Source organism: Bufo bufo, chromosome 6 (genome assembly GCF_905171765.1).
Source record: "Bufo bufo chromosome 6, aBufBuf1.1, whole genome shotgun sequence".
In the NCBI taxonomy this organism is placed as follows: domain Eukaryota; kingdom Metazoa; phylum Chordata; class Amphibia; order Anura; family Bufonidae; genus Bufo; species Bufo bufo.
In genome coordinates this window covers 342,692,174-342,708,461 of record NC_053394.1, presented here as the reverse complement: position 1 = coordinate 342,708,461, position 16,288 = coordinate 342,692,174, and the positions used below count along the sequence as shown (strand labels likewise).

Sequence of the window (16,288 nt, the reverse complement as noted above, 5' to 3'; positions counted from 1 at the left end):
AACCCATCGATTTTCTGCCTGGGACAGCTCAAATCTGCAGGAATTGTCGCTGAAAATTAGGGACAGTCCCTGCAAATATGGGACTGTTGCCTAACCTGTCGGACATATAGTGCATAGCAGGGAAGGGCTGTCAGCCTTACTCCTGGGGGGCAAATCCAGTCAAGTGGCCCATTTTTATTTTGCAGACTTTTATACAGGAACACATTGCATTTACTGCCCCCCAATGTGGCACGTGTAGTGCGCTGCGACAATTCTTTTGCCCGCCCATTTTTCAAAGCCTCCTTCAGATTTAAAAAAGCGGCACGCGTAGCGTGCTGCGCCGATTCTTTTGGCTGGCCATTACTAAAAGCCCTGTAGGAATGCATTTCTAAAAGACCTGCGCCGCGCATTTTAGCCCCGCCCATTATTTTAAGCCCCTCCTACATATAATAGGCCACTCCCAACAAACACTGTACAGCTGACATTCTATAGTTGCGGCCTGTCTCTACACATCATACGGAGAGGGGAGGCCTGTCCTGGCTGCACTGCCTGCTTCACATTGTACAATAGACAACAGCCGGCTACAGCCAGGAAGCTCCTCCACTCTCCTCCCTCCCCAGGCTTGTGGTTCCCCCCACCATCTGCCACCCGCCCGTGGCCTGCTGCCCCCTTTGGCCGTCCTCACCCAGCTCTGAATCCTCCTTCTGCAAATGGCAGGGGAAGGAGCCGGAGCATCTCCTCTCCTACATAGCGCCACATACCACTTACATCCAGTGATGTCACCTTTGTTGTAGACGTTCTCTTTCTTTATCTTCTCCATTCAGACCAGACCGCCATGATGATTTTTTAGCCATTTCCTGTCTCTGCAGAGATTGACAAACAGACATTAGTTTCCCACATTTCCATCATCTTCACATCTTCTGAACACCCTTTCCTGCCACCCCCAATACTATACTGCAGAAACAGTCCCCCTGGAAATGCTACTACCACACAGATAGTGCCCCCAATACTATACTGCAGATACAGTCCCCCTGGAAATGCTACTACCACACAGATAGTGCCCCCTTCAACAATTATTGGCACACAGTGCTCTAAAAAATAACTGCACCCAGACAATAATAGTATAAAGATAATGTCCCCCAAAAATAATTGTGCTGAGCTGATACTATGCCAGGGTGCCCCCCAAAGTAACAGTGCTCCCCAAAATCCCACCAATAGAAATAATTATCTGCCAGAGCCCACTTAGTAGTAATAATGCCTCTATAGTGCCCATACTAGTAATTATGTTCCTCATAGCCCCCAGTAGCAGTAAAGTTCCGCATAATACCTCCTAGTAGTAATAATTCTCCCTATAATATGACAGTACATGAAATACCCTCGCTTAGTGCCCGCAGCTGAGCTAATGTCCCCATAATGTATGCCAGTATAAAATACACCTATATAGTGCTCCAGGAAATGCCCTCATAGTGCTCTTCTCCCCCTTCCCCATAGTGTCCCCCATAATATGCCAGTAAAAAAAAGCCCCTTCTTAGTGCCCCCAGCAGATGCTCCTATAGTGCTCCTCTCCCCCATAATGTGGCAGTAAAAAATGCACCTTCTTAGTGCCACCAGATGCCCCAATAGTGCTCCACTCCCCCATAGTGCCCCCAAATAATGCCCCATAGTGCCTCTCTCCCCTATAGTGCCTCCCATAATGTGCCAGTAAAAAATGCCCCCTTAGTGCCACCAGATGCCATAGTGCCCCCCATAATGTGCCAATAAAAAAAGGCCCCTTTAGAGCCCCCACTTCCCCATAGTGCCCCCAAATAATGCCCCTATAGTGCCAACAAATGCCCCATAGTGCCGCTCTCCCCTATAGTGCCCCCCATAGTGTGCTAATAAAAAAAAGCCCCTTTATAACCCCAGATGCCCCCATAGTGCTCCTCTCCCCCATGGTGCCCCCCCCATAATGTGCCAGTAAGAAATGCCCCCATAGTGCCCCCCCAAAATTAGCAAGAAATAAATGCCCCCAGAGTGTGACCCCCATAAAAATGGGGCTGTAAGAAATGTCAGATGCCCCCATAGTGCCAGCTAACCTCGCAAAGAAAAAACCCAAAAACACTTAGGCTCCATTCACACGTCCGCAAAATGTGTCCGCATCCTTTCCGCAATTTTGCGGAAAGGGTGCGGACCCATTCATTCTCTATGGGGACGGAATGTGCTGTCCGCATCCACATTTGCGGATCCGCACTTCCGCATCCGTGCTTCCGTTTCCGCAAAAAAATAGAACATGTCCTATTCTTGTCCGCAATTGCGGACAAGAACAGGCATATTCTATTATGTCGGCAATGTGCGGTCCGCAAAATGCGGAACGCACATTGCCGCTTTCCGTGTTTTGCGGATCCGTGACTCCGTGTATCCGCAAAACACATTGCGGACGTGTGAATGGAGCCTAATACATACCTCCATCAGCAGTGATGCGATGCAGGCCTCTTCCGGCTTGTGTCCCTGCTGTGTGCTGCCCGGCTCAGGCGGCGCGATGATAATAACGTCATCGCGCCGCTTGAGCCGGCCTCTGATAGGCTGCAGGCATTAGTGCCTGCAGCCTATCAGAAGAACAGGGAAGAGACACGCTCCTCCCTCCCCTGCCCTGCCGCAGTACAGGCATCTGTATCGCTGTCCTGAGGACGGCGATACAGATGAATATGGAGATGAGCGCTTCCACAATGGAAGCGCTCATCTCCTACTGACCCCCCACTACCACCACCACCACCGCCGCCGGCAACTAGAATCAGGGCCGCGGCGCCTGTGGTGATCGGCGGTGCGGCCCTGAGGAATAAAAAAATGAATTAAATTATTCGTTAAAGATGTCCCAGCGGCTGTTTTTAACATGCTTTAGGGCGGCCTGGAGGGCAATTGCCTCCCTGCCCCTGGTGCATAGAGTACTGTACACAAAAACTCTGCAGTAGTCCCTGCCCCCAGGAATACTCTAAAACCATGTGGGACCTCCCATTTGTAGGTGGGGTTTATATAAGCTCCATCAAGTTTTATCCTGGGACAGCTCGAATTTGCAGGAATTGTCGCTGAAGTGCGGGACATGGGAATATGGGACTGTTGGCATCTATGGAAATGTCACACGGCTGTAATACCAGCCCATGGACGAGAGTGGTTCTGTTCCTCAAAAAAGACCCTTTTGTACAATCTCGACAACCCCTTTAATTTACTTTTTCATGCAGTAATAATTTAAAAAAAAATCAATCTTATGTGATTACTCTGGTACATTGTGTCTCATATTACATTCTGGTAAAAGATGAGATTTTTTTTTTTAAAGGGCATGAGGTCACCACCCGTTCTGCCAGACCCGGCCCATTCATGCTCTATGTGGATAGCCATTTATTAGTATGGGCGCCATATCATGCTGCATGCCACAGAGCAGAAAAGTGTGACCAGAAGTGGCTTCCTGCAGCAACAACAGCTGATCACCAAGGCTCAGCGAAGATGGATCCACACCTGCTTCTATTTAAAAGGGATAATATTACAAAAATGCCATCATCTGAAAAGTGGGGCCAATACTTAATGCGGTATAACAATGGCGGGACCTTCTGAAAGCGTCTCAACATCTGTACCATGTAATATGTTAAATATGCAGGGTCTAACAGCGAAGAATGACCCATAGAAATAGAACAGGTGGGAGGTCCGGGTGGTCTTATGCTTTGGTGAGAATATAGATATGATCACACTGCTTGACTGACATGAATATACGAGGTGGAAGATAATTACTATCACGGGGCGTTCTGGAGCCTGTTTTATGCCGCCGCTGTATGTTACAACAGAGACCAGATGTACAACGTTAGATGTGATGGATGGATGTGAAATTTTGGATTCCAAGTCACACAAACCGCATTTTTACCACAGGAGGGTTAGCACAGTTTTTAGAGAATATTTTGAGGCATTTTTCCACAAAAACGTCAGTTTTTGCTCATAGAAATCAGTCACAGCGCAGCTTTCACTTTGTTGCTGCTCTTGAAAAATGAAGGCTGAGTCCATTTTTCTTTTAGACAATTTCATAAATCTTTCCCGTAATGTAGGAAATAGGATGCAAAAAAAATAATATGTGACTCGTGGGTAACTTCAGCCTATACTGTAGGTCTAACTTCCATGTGCCTGATTCCACATGGATCTTATATATGGCATCGAGGGTCGCACATGGAACGTCTGTCTCGGAGCTGCACCAATATCGGCCCTGGGGTAGAACTGTGAATATTGATGACATATTTTGATCTTTAGCTTAGGAGATGTAGACGGAGTAGCTGATTTCTCAAGATCTACTCTATAGTTACAGTTTATCTATGCAGGTAATTTATCTTTTTCATTAGATCTGATGTTAAGAGTTCCTAGTCCTACTATAGTTTACTATCTAGCACTCTACTCATAATCTACAGAGCCAGCCAGACATGAAAATCTCCCCAGCAGTCACTATATAGCTTATACTGTATTACACAGCAGTAACTATCCATGACTCCATGTCCCTGTAGCTCTGGTCCCAATAGTGAACATACAGTGAAGCCTCTGGGCCTACAGACCTCACAAAAAAATTGCAGAGTGAGTGCCTAATGACCAGACGCAGGAGAACCGTCCCTTGTGTAATGAGCTGTGAGGAGAAGCAGAAAAACTTCAAGGAATGGGATGGACACATGTAGAAGGTCATCTGCAGATTTTCTGCAGCGGAAAATCCTCAGCAGACCTACTGGAATTCTGCATCAGCAAAATCGACGCCAAATGATGTGGATTTTGGAGAGAAAGTGCTGCGGGTTTTCTGCACCTTTCACCCTTGGAGCATTGGGGTATTTTACTCTTTAGGAAAGCAAATGGAAGCACCATTAAACAAAGCAATGATTAGGCGCTCCATCTTTGTCACATTGAATCTATGGTGTCCATTCTAGTTGAGAGCTTCTGCAGCAGAGAGATGTTTTTGGATGCTTTGCCTTTCTGTCTTTGGAAGGCACCAAGTTACAGCCACATACTTCTCCATCCTGACCTGCTGCCCCACCTGATACCATTATTTACTCCTGCACTTGGTGCTCCTGTGATAATGGCCTGGGAGGGCCTGAGCTGGAAATTGTGTCATCACTGATATTTGTTCAGTAGATGAAGTCGGAGGTGACACATCAATGACATCAAAAGGGCAGACGTCTGTGTTTGGTGACAGTGAGATGAGAAATTCTACAACTGTCCATAGCACAGGAATATCCACACATACCATGCACCTAGCATGTACCTCATTTGGGCCAGTACCCCTTGATGTTCTACTAGGTTTCTTAAGATTGGGCCAACAGCTGTCTCCCAAAACCTCCCTATATACATGGTATAAATATACATCTCAACAGTGTTTGCCATTGGGAGGCAGTCAGGAAGCCACCATACGAATAAAGATCCTTCTAGATGGCGGGGCCGTAACAAGCACCAATCAACAATAAACAGCTCAGTTGGCTCTTATTTAAAATGCTGGCTGATCAAAACTCTGTGGGGTACGAACAATCGTTACTATGGTTGTTTGTCCACCATACACTTAACATTATGTTATATGTCTTATAAAAGATCAGATCCATTGACAAGTGAGCTTTCTTGGCTGACTGGTGGGGTGTCTAGACAGGAGGACTGATGACTAGTGTTGAGCGAAGCGAGCTTCGGATCATAGATCTGAAGTCGCTTTGGTCAAATCTTTTTTTGAATGCTGTATGGAGATCCGTTAAGGATCTGAAGTCGGCTTCGGTACCCAGGTAACAGTAGGTCCCAAAGCCGACTTCGGATTCCAGTTTTTAAAAAAAATTTAAGTTAAAAAATTGATGTTAGAAGTTATTCACCGAAATTTCACCTCGGCGGAGCCAATACATTTGAATGCTGTACAGAGACGGATCTCCGTACACCATTCAAACAAAGTTTTGACCAAAGCGACTTCGGATCTATGATCCGAAGCTCGCTTCGCTCAGCACTACTGACTACCTATTTGATCGGTGAAGGTCCGACAACCAGGACCCCCGCCAATCAGCTGTTTGAGAAGGCATCGGGGCTCCCAGTAGTGATGCAGCCTTCTCTCAGCTCACCACGCACAGCGCCGTACATTGTATAGCGGCTGTGCTTGATACCGCAGCTCACCCCTATTCACTTCTAGGGTGCTGAGCTGCACCTAGGCCATGTCATAGACCAAGCAGCGAGAAGGCCGTGGCACTACTGCAAACTCCAGTGCCTTCTCAAACAGCTGATTGTCGGGGCTCCCAGGTGTCAGACCCCTATTGATAAGATACTGGCGATCTATCCAGAGGATAGGTCATTTGTTATAAATGTCTCAGAAAACTCATTTAACATATCTGGCATGTCTGTGGGAAATGGGATGAGGAGCTACTGGCAACGTTTTATAAAAACTGGAGTACTAATCCCTGGCAAATTATCTTAAAATGTTAAAAAAATCTGATGTGCTGTGTAAATAGGGAAAACAACATACCCAGGATTTGGTACTGGTGTTAGTTTGTGTTCACACTATGTTTGTGATGTATGCTACCCGACCCGTACTTTAGGGTACGAGCACTCATAGAAGGAAATCCATAGTGTGCAAAATCTGCACCGAATAGATCAGATGTTCAATGCAGAAATACTGTGGATTTGCCCTTTGCAGATGAACCTGACGTGCTACAGATATAACATCCATTCTTCTTGGTGGGATGTTTGCTTATTTATTGCTGCCATGTATTCTTCATCATTATTATTGTTTGGTTGGGTTTCTTGAAGAACATGTCCACAGCATGTGGATGAGATTTGCAAAAATGCTGTGGATTTTCTGCCCTCGAATCCACAGTGTTTACATCGCATGCGGCCTTACCGCCAGGCGTACATCTGTAGGAGCATTTGCCACCGTAAACTCTGACTATATATACGGTAATACTTTAAATATATATTGCATGCAGCCATGGAATAAAGATAGACTAGTTAGTTAATGGTAATAATAACACTAAATACACAAATTAAATACTAAATATTGTCTAGAATATATGCTAACGATAAAGCAAGAGGAAAGGGGCCCTAAGCTGAATGGAGTCACGTCTGAGTACATAGGGGGCCAATAATCACAAGCATGTTTCGTGGCTGCAGCCGAGCAGGTTCCTGTGCACAGCTGCATCTGCTATCATTCCCAGTCTGTGCACTGTGACTCCCCTCCATGTGTCAGGATGAGGTGGCAGGCAGTGCTGCTGGACGTGCATCGCACATGAGCGCTGCGCACGTGTGCTTTCAGTGCATGTGACACATGGTGCCAGCCTTAGTCTCATGTTGCTACTGGCAGAGGTAACACAGCTTCAGGAAAGGGCAGTGCAGGGGGGTATATTATTCTAATCCCACAAAAACTCCTCCTCTCCCTCCACCCCAGTCACCCCCTCCCCTTTAACAGGTCTGGGGTATAGAGGGAGCTGTGAGGAGCTGACAGGGACAGGGGAGAGAGGGAGACTGGAGAAAGTATCAGGCAGAGAAACAGAAGACTCACAAAGTTGCAACCCAAATAAAGAGAAGCATCCATCTCTCTGGAGTGGAGAGGAAAGTGCCCTGAGGAGGTGTGAGCCCTAAAGGCAAAGGGGACGATGCAAAATAAAGACTCGGAAGAGAAAAAGTGAGAAGGTAAAAGAGGACAGAAAAAAAGGATGGAAACTCTGATGGTCTGACCAGCAACCCTAGCCAAAGACTGTCACACTGAGTGGCACTGACACTCACCCGGTGACACCAAAGGACAAACATCTCACTAATAACTTCCAAGGAATCTTTGATTTTGTGGTCAAGGACAAAACCGTTGTGTTTGCAGACTTCTGGAGTGTGCCTGGTACAGTCTTTTTACTGGAAGAGGCTACTTGAAGTGCATCCCATAGACGAGAGCCCACTTGGACTGCAGAATAAATGTAAAGTCCTCCTAACCTCCAGAGACCCCTCTGCTTGTGCCACAGAGAAAGGATATAGACATTTTAGATCCTCACTGTTGACCCCTCTGTATTCATCATCATCAGTCCTCGCCGTGCGTACCATCACCCATTAGAAGAATGGAGGTCTGGCTCCTCAGGATCTTGTATTTAGTTGCCTTCTCTATGTGTTTTACTGGGTTACTATGTCCAGCAGACGCCAAAGGAACATATTACCCACCTCCAGCCCATGGAAGGTTCGTTCACAGCCTTTATACCTCAAGCTCTCAACCTCAGACTTACGGCAAGCCCATTACCAGGCACAGGTAATTCAGGAAAAGCATGCATATGTCTATCAGTGTACGGTATTATAATGTGAGTTTACAGGTGTGCTGATTTCTGTATTCATACATTCTAGAAGACTTTACCTGTAACCAATGGGTCAATTGCTGCAAAAACTATCAATGTGCACAGAGCAAATATATTCATATTATAGGTCTATTCACTGCACGCCAAGTACTAGGAGCAATCAAAAAGTGAGCAGCTATGATGTGAAGACCATTGTCCTACTGTCTATACCTACAGTGTATCGGATGGAGCAGTTCCGGGAGTTCTTCCTAGTGCTACATATGCTCAGCTCCCTCTTAAATAATACAAAAGCCACTGAAAATTGCACGAAGGGTCCAAGAACGATATTTATATTTGAGACTAAAGCCAAAAAAAAACCTGAAGAACACATGTAGATAGCCTGTAACGCTTCAGCTGTTGTATGAATACAGCTAGCAGCCTGCTGGGAGTTGTAGTTCAGTAATGAGCCACGGGCAGAGATTACTGGACTCTTGCTGAATATTTGTTGTGGTTGCATGAATCCATTATTTCAGAGAAGTATGTTAAAAATTAAAGGAACAATATTTTACAAGCTCATATAACGGCTCTTTGACTGAGTTCCCTTGTTCTTGCATGTTTCTGGCATTCTGCCTGGAATAATGTAGGAAAATTGAGTCTGCTATTGCCAGCGCCCCTCATGGCATTCCGATTTATCAATATGCATGCACTTTCGTAGGAAATTGCTGCATTGGTGTTTCCAGACTTTTCTATATATGTTTGTCTTATGCCCGTCTCCTTTCTTTTGTAGGAATCATTGTGTGTACGTGGTCGAGAAGAATGTGACCTGCACGCTGCAGGATGGCACAGAACCATATATCAAAGCTGAGTACAGGACGTGCAGCTGGGGACCCAAGTGTCCAGGGACTGTAATGTAAGTGTCCGTGCTGAAAGCCAGCATGGCCGAGCCCCTAACATCATATGGACTTCCTTTCATTTAATGCATATACAATGCATTAGGGAAAATTTCATAGAGAACCAACTAAACAGTAAGTTTGGGTACATTCGTATATGCTCTTTGTCGGAACAGCTTGCTGGATTTTGCCGGATCTAGCATTGCATATGCTCTCTGCCGGAACAGCTCGCTGGATTGTGCCGGATCGGGCATTGCCGGATACGACATTTCACTGCTGGCTCTCTATTGACTATAATGGGGTCCAGCCGTAATCCAGCCACTTTTCGGCATAATTGGCAGGTTTCAGCTGGACAAAAACCATTGTATGCAACTTTTTTTGGTCTGACCGACAGCCAGCACTTGCGCCGGATCTCCTTAATGGGGATGTGAACATAGCCTCAAACCGTTGCATGCTATGGGTTTTGTCTGGCCGACAGCCAGCATTTGTGTTGCATGAGCCTGCCAGATCTGCTACTGCAGATGCGAACATACCCTACATTGCAATACCCAGAGGAGATGCGGGGAGAACTTACATACTCCATGCTGATGTTGCCCTGTTCATACTGGAGTAAAGATACTGACCGATCCACCATAATGCATTAGTCATCTCACTGTGTATTATAGATATGAGGTTCCAGGCTCTAGTACATAATAATTAATTGCATGTTCCTTCTTTGGTATTGCTGGAAATAGGAAGTTCAGCAGCAACCGGCAAAAGTTGTTGGTACAGATGAGTGGAGGCAGATTCGGTTATCATTCATTTGCTCTTTTGTAAACAGGTATAGGACTCTCTTCAGACCCAAGTACAAGATTGGATATAAGCTAGTGACTGAGCTACAGTGGCGCTGTTGTCCTGGGCATTCAGGGGACTCCTGCCACGATGGACCTCCTGTTCAGCAAGGCTTTCTTCCACCCTATATAGGATCCAAAGCTGCTCCTGGGCAGAACCTCTTCCCTCCGCCCAAGACTCCACCTACCTATTCCAAACTGCAGCCAGAAAGTCTTCCTGACCCACCTGCATCACCCAAGAAGAGTGGCTATGGTAAGGAACATCATATGAAAAAGCTAAAGGACCTTATACACAAGCAGACGATTCATACAAACATGTTCCCAATCACAGCCCCACAGGATGGGGGATAATTATTAGATATCTGTCCCTTGTGAGAATGCAGTGGTAGGGTGCACGTGCCATCACTGCTTCAGTTACTTCTACAGGACAGATGGAGATAGCCCAGTGCTGTACTCAGCTGTCCCCTAGAAGTGAGTGGAGCAGAGGTCTTGCATCTGCACTACCGCTCCATTCTCACAGATGACTCCAGAAACACCATTATTATGATCACCGGAGTTCTCGGTTGTCAGACCCCCCAGCGATCAGATAATTATCCTCTGTCGTATGCATCACAACTCAAATATAGCGCACATTATTAATATATTGCACTTGTACGCATTCTGTGTTATACTCCAGAACTGCATTCAAAACTCTACAGACTCCAGAGCTAAAAAAAAATCTCCCCGAATTCCCTGCAGATTCTGTGTGTGCACAACACTTGCTTAGCTGACGTGCACCTTTAGAAGAGGGACTGTACAGTAATCTGATGTGGAAGAAAATAATAGCATTTTTGAACTCCGCTAAGTTGTAAGGGGTATGTCTTACGGCAAGCTTGCTGACTGTTTCCAGTAACAAACAGTAGAATTGTGCACGCTGTGGATTGTGAATTCAGCATCAGTACAAAATAAGTGACTTAGTAAATACATTGTATATTTCACATAGTGGTTGCTCATGGTGGAAAGGGGTGTGTAATGTGTATGGTCATCTTAAAGGAGTTGTCTGGTTTCCAATATTAATGACCTGTCCTCAGGATAGGTCATAAATATCAGATCAGTGGGGGTCCGACTCTCAGTACCCCTTATGATCAGCTGTATGAAGAGAATGCAGCGCTCATGCGAGCATTGCAGCGGCAAGCAGGTGTGATTACAGAATCTCCATCCCATTCACTTCAGTAGGAAGGAGCTGCCGGAGTGTAACTGTTCCTTCCCATTGAAGTGAATGAGACGGAGGAGATGCAATTACACCTGCTCACTGCTGCAAGCAGGTAAACAGTGAAGAGAATGCAGTGCTCGTACGATCGCTGCAATCTTTTCATACAGCTGATCGGCGGGGGTGCCTGGAGTCAGACCCACGCCGCTCTGATACCGATGACCTATCATGAGGATTAGCGTTGAGCGAATCGAGCTTTGGGTCCAAGATCCGAAGTCGATTCGCTGAGAACTTCGTTTGAATGCTCTACGTAGACCCGTCTCTCGAGACTTTGGTGATAACTAATTTCCCTCACCGGATGCCATACATTTGAATGCAGCGCAGAGACAGGTCTGCGTACAGCATCCAAACGAAGTCTTGAGCGAATCGACTTCAGATCTATGATCTGAAGCGTGCTTCGCTCAACACTAATCCTCAGGATAGGTCATCAATATAGGAAACCAGACAACCCCTTTAATGCTTCTCCACACTACAATAATTAGGTTTTTAGGTTTCCATAAATTTAATCCTGAGAATAACCACTTTGGTAGTCTAGAATTTTAAGAGGGTGATCTTATGGCTTCCGGACACAGGACTACATAGCAATGGACTGTTATTCCGTACTGTAACTCCGATAGGGTATAATGAAGAGATCCACACAGATGCATTGCTAATTCTCCCCTTCTCCTCTAAGCTTCTACAAGCACATTGTACTGAAAAATGAGGGCCACTGGACCCCCATTTTCCTGTAATATGGATGCCCCATCAGACATTTATGACATATGTACACTGTAAATTTTTTTAAGTCAAAGCTTGCAGATGGGTCAAGTACTAGGCTTAAAGAGAATCTGTCATCAGGTATGTGAGGGCGGCATGAAATAGTGACAGTGACCCCGATGCAATCAATGTCTAATTTATGGGTGGGTGTAGTTTTGATAGTCGCCCCTTATCAGCCTCCACAAAGACCAAGAAAGTAGTCTTTGAGATTCATGAGCTGCGCCTCCCGTGCATCCTCGGATCCCGCTGCAGTTAATAAAGGGTAGTTTTATCGCAGCTCATGAATATGACAGACTTCTCTGCACAGCATTGAGTATCTTCAGTTACCCAAAACTACACCTATATAAAAACATGTACCTGCCACTACTTTAGGCTACATTCACACAACCGTATTTTTGGCCCCGCATCCGTTCCGCAATTTTGTGGAACGGGTGCGGACCCATTCAATTTTATGGGGCTGCAAAAGATGCGGACAGCAAACAATGTGCTGTCCGCATCCGTAGATCCGTTCCGCGGCCCCGCAAAAAAGATAGAGCATGTCCTATCCTTGTCCGCGATTGTGGACAAAAATAGGCATTTCTATCATAGGGCCAGTTACATTCACTCAGCCTTTTGCGGATCCGCAATTTGCGGACCACAAAACACATACAGTCGTGTGAATGTAGCCTTATGCTGCTCTCAGCTAGGGCAGCATAAATCTAGCAACATATTAATAGGACATGTTGTAGCCAAACTCCATGGTCATATTTCTACCAGGGGTGTCAAGCAGTGGTAATAAAAAGGTGCCATAGAGTGCAAACAGAATACTGCTATACAGTGCTAATAAACTATATCTATAATGACCAATATAACAAGAGTCTGACACTGTCAATATGATTATGCCCCACACAGTTAATAAAGCAGTGCCACAAAGTGCCAATGTAAAGCTGCCTTACAATACCAATATAGTGAACGGTATTACCAATATACAATTTCAATACATTTCCAATATAATTGTGCCATCTAATGATAATATAGTGGTATTTACAATATTAACAAAAGTGTCATATACCGTCATATAATGACCATGTATAAGAGACATACAATGGTATTATAATAGCTCTAACCATATCGGTGATATACAGTGCACACACAACTGGGGCCTTACAACACTGCAAGCCATATCGTTGACTACTGTAGCTATAATAGTGCCCATAAAATCACCCACAGTAATGTTGTTATAATGTCATAATAATGTCCAAAGCCACCAGTGTGCCTGTACATGGCTCCAACGATTTCTGAACTCATACATTTGCAGTGCCCTAGAAGGACTACTGCAAAAAATAATTACTATTGACAGAGTTAATATAATGTTTCTCGAGTTAAATGTTGTGATGTACATGCACTTAATAGCAAAGTATGGACGGCATATGGCAGACTGTGTTAGGTTGTCAGTATGATGGACCAGGTCTGCCCCCTGGTTAGATAGAGGGAGGGAGTCTAGTCTTAAGCAGCTTGAAGGAAATGTGTGTGAGAACTATAGTCTCTGAGCCTACAACTGCCCAGAAAGCAGACAGATTACCATAGCACTCCAGAGAGAAGGAGATTAGAAGGTCTAGAACCCACAAGACCATGCACTGGATTGGCTCAGTCCAGGAAATTACGAAGGAATTAACAAGAACCTCATTGCATGCCTGTGCTTCTGCTCAGAGACTGCAAAGTGTCTTTAGAGAGAGGGAGTAGTACTATAACCATCATTGTTGCTGTCCATACGCTGCTATTGGGATAATATTGCACGGCGACGTACAGTAGAACGGCACCCACCAGGCACGAGCCCCAATACAAAGGTGTGCCCTCTAGTCACGCCGCACTTGGGAACGCTGGAGTGGAGATTGCCACCCTGGTCTGTAAGAAATACCACCACCCTCAGAGCCACAACCACCACTGCCATCCTCTACACACTCCTCCTGGGCCGAAGCATATAATTCTGTGCTCGCTGCATCTCTGCTATCCATGTACCATCATATAAGTGGCTAGTCTTTCTCCGTTTTTCACTGTCATGTGAATGTAGCCTCAGAGTCACATTGTTGCTTGTAATGCAGCCATAATGCCTGCACTTAGAATGGTCTTTTCTATAATTACAAAAATGGTCAACCATAATTGTCTGCATTTTCAGGAAGAAAACTGGCCCCTGTGTTTGGAGAGCGTTTGGACCGTGTGGAAGAAGAAGTCAGACGCCTATCACAGGCTTATGACAGCATGCAGGGAATGATAAGCGGTCTGGGAGACTCTTTACGCCTTACCATCCAGGAGGACACCAACAAGATGATCGGTTCACTAGTGAGTGGCCCCAGTTCTTCCTCACAGTCCTCTGTTGGCTTTGGGATGATTCCTGATGCATTGGCTGAGGCCCCACATATCCCTGGTGACTTGACTGGGAAAGTAGCTGAGGTGAGTGAGATGCTCCGTTCAAAATCAGATCTTCTAGAAGAGGTAAATGGGATGGTCATGGGCCATGAAGCACAGCTCCAGCATCTACTAGAAGCTGCAAGACCATCTCCACTTACATCCACTGAAATGTTAGAACAGTTTTTGGAGGGAAAGCTGGCTGAGGCTCAGGCAAAGCTTTTGGATGGAATAGAGGCTCGGCTGCATAAGATTCAAGGTAGCTGTGATGTCAAAGTACAAGCAGTGCAAAAACAATGCCAAGAGGCTGAGCAGGCAGTGGGTCACAGAATGCAGCAAGAAATGGATGGGCGAGAAGTGGCAGTGAGAAGAGAGATATTAGGATTAACTACCAAAGTACAAGGAATCAGTGCACCTGATGGCTGCTGTGGGCGCCTGGAGGAACTCAGCAGACGTGTAGAGGAACTGGAACGTAGCATGCGCCAGCTAACTGAAGACCACCATGCCCTAAGCCAGAAAGTGGATGTAGAACTTACAGGGCTTATGCTGGAACCACAAATTGGAGTGAGACTGGATGAAGTGGAGAGCAGACTCAACTATACTGAAGAGGGTGTCAGGAGATGTTGCCAAGAAGGAGAAGAAAGAGGGCACTTCTTGGCAGAGTTGGATGGGGTAAGGGCCTCTGTGGATGACAAAGTAAGAGTCTTGGAAGAGAGGCTGCTGACAGCTGTTGGAGAGCTTACCAATGCCTCAGCTCCTATGGCACTGGATGGAGCAGTGATGCCACTGCTGGATGCACATTTGTCAGGGGTAAGGAAAGAAGGTCTTGAAGTTTTAGATGGGGTACAGAGTCGACTTGCTGCTGTTGAAGAATTGTGTGCTGCTGGTTGCTCCACGTCAGTAGGAGAATCTCTCATAGAGGTTCACACTGAACTTTCACAATGCCAAAAGCAGAACCAGGATGTCCAAAAACAGCTAGGTCATCTCAACAATACCATTCTGGGCATCAAGAGGCAATTTGAAAGACAAAAGGAAGAAGCATTACAAGGTGAGATCACTCTACTGCAAGTTAACTTGAGGAGCATTGGGCGCTCTGTGCATGGTTTGGAGGAGTCTGTAAGTAGATTTGCTGATACTGTAGTCCAAGTCAACTCAACTGCAGAGGAACGTGGAACCCGAATAACTGAAGAACTGCTCACTGTTCAAGGCCAAGTAGATGGACAAGGTTCTGAAATCCGCACCAGCAAATCACAGCTTTTAGGTTTGCGTGGGGACATGGAGAGGATGAAAGCACGACTTGCAGGACAAATGGGAACCTGTCATTCCTTGGCTCGTGAACTTCAAGGGGAGATGTCCAAGTTTGAACATAGGGTGGCACAGGTGGAAGGGTCTTGTGGGACTCAAGAAACAAGTTTGCTTGGCTATCTGGACCAGGTTAACAGCACACTAGTATCTCATGAGCAGGGCCTGGAAATCCTCAGAAAGGAGATGAGTAAAATCAACCATCAGGTGCCAAGCCTGGAACTGCCACCCACCACACAAGAAACTACAGGAAAGAAATAGCAAGAGTAAAGTGGTGCGGCAAAACTTCTTTAAACAGTGGCAAAAAGTAGGTATAAACTGGAAAGCAAAATGCCCAAGTGGCAGGACAGGAGGGGACCTAAAAAAAAAGATGAAAAATCATACAAATGTATGTTCCTTGATTTTGGGGCAGCTAAGCCACTTTGGGAGGGTAAATTTACATTGCCTTGTGGTTGTCTGAGATGATAAGGCAATGTAGGGATGTGTATGGTGCTAGGGCATTATTAATATACCAAGGACTAGATTTGAATAATTTATATATTTCATTTACTTCCTGTTATCAATTATGCACTGCAGGGGGTGGATGACCTTATTAGATAACCCTACTATATGATGCAATCCTGTCCCTACAAG

At 45.7% G+C, this 16,288-nt stretch overlaps 1 protein-coding gene across 1 annotated transcript; it reads left to right on the top strand.

Annotated features, from left to right (window-relative positions):
• The first annotated feature begins 8,036 nt into the window (after window positions 1-8,036).
• Window positions 8,037-15,960, top strand: EMILIN3 (elastin microfibril interfacer 3). Its single transcript, XM_040438488.1, has 4 exons — window positions 8,037-8,221; window positions 9,031-9,153; window positions 9,954-10,216; window positions 14,124-15,960. The coding sequence occupies exons 1-4, from the start codon at window positions 8,037-8,039 to the stop codon at window positions 15,914-15,916; spliced, it is 2,364 nt and encodes a 787-aa protein (XP_040294422.1). The 3' UTR covers window positions 15,917-15,960.
• The last annotated feature ends 328 nt before the right edge of the window (window positions 15,961-16,288 follow it).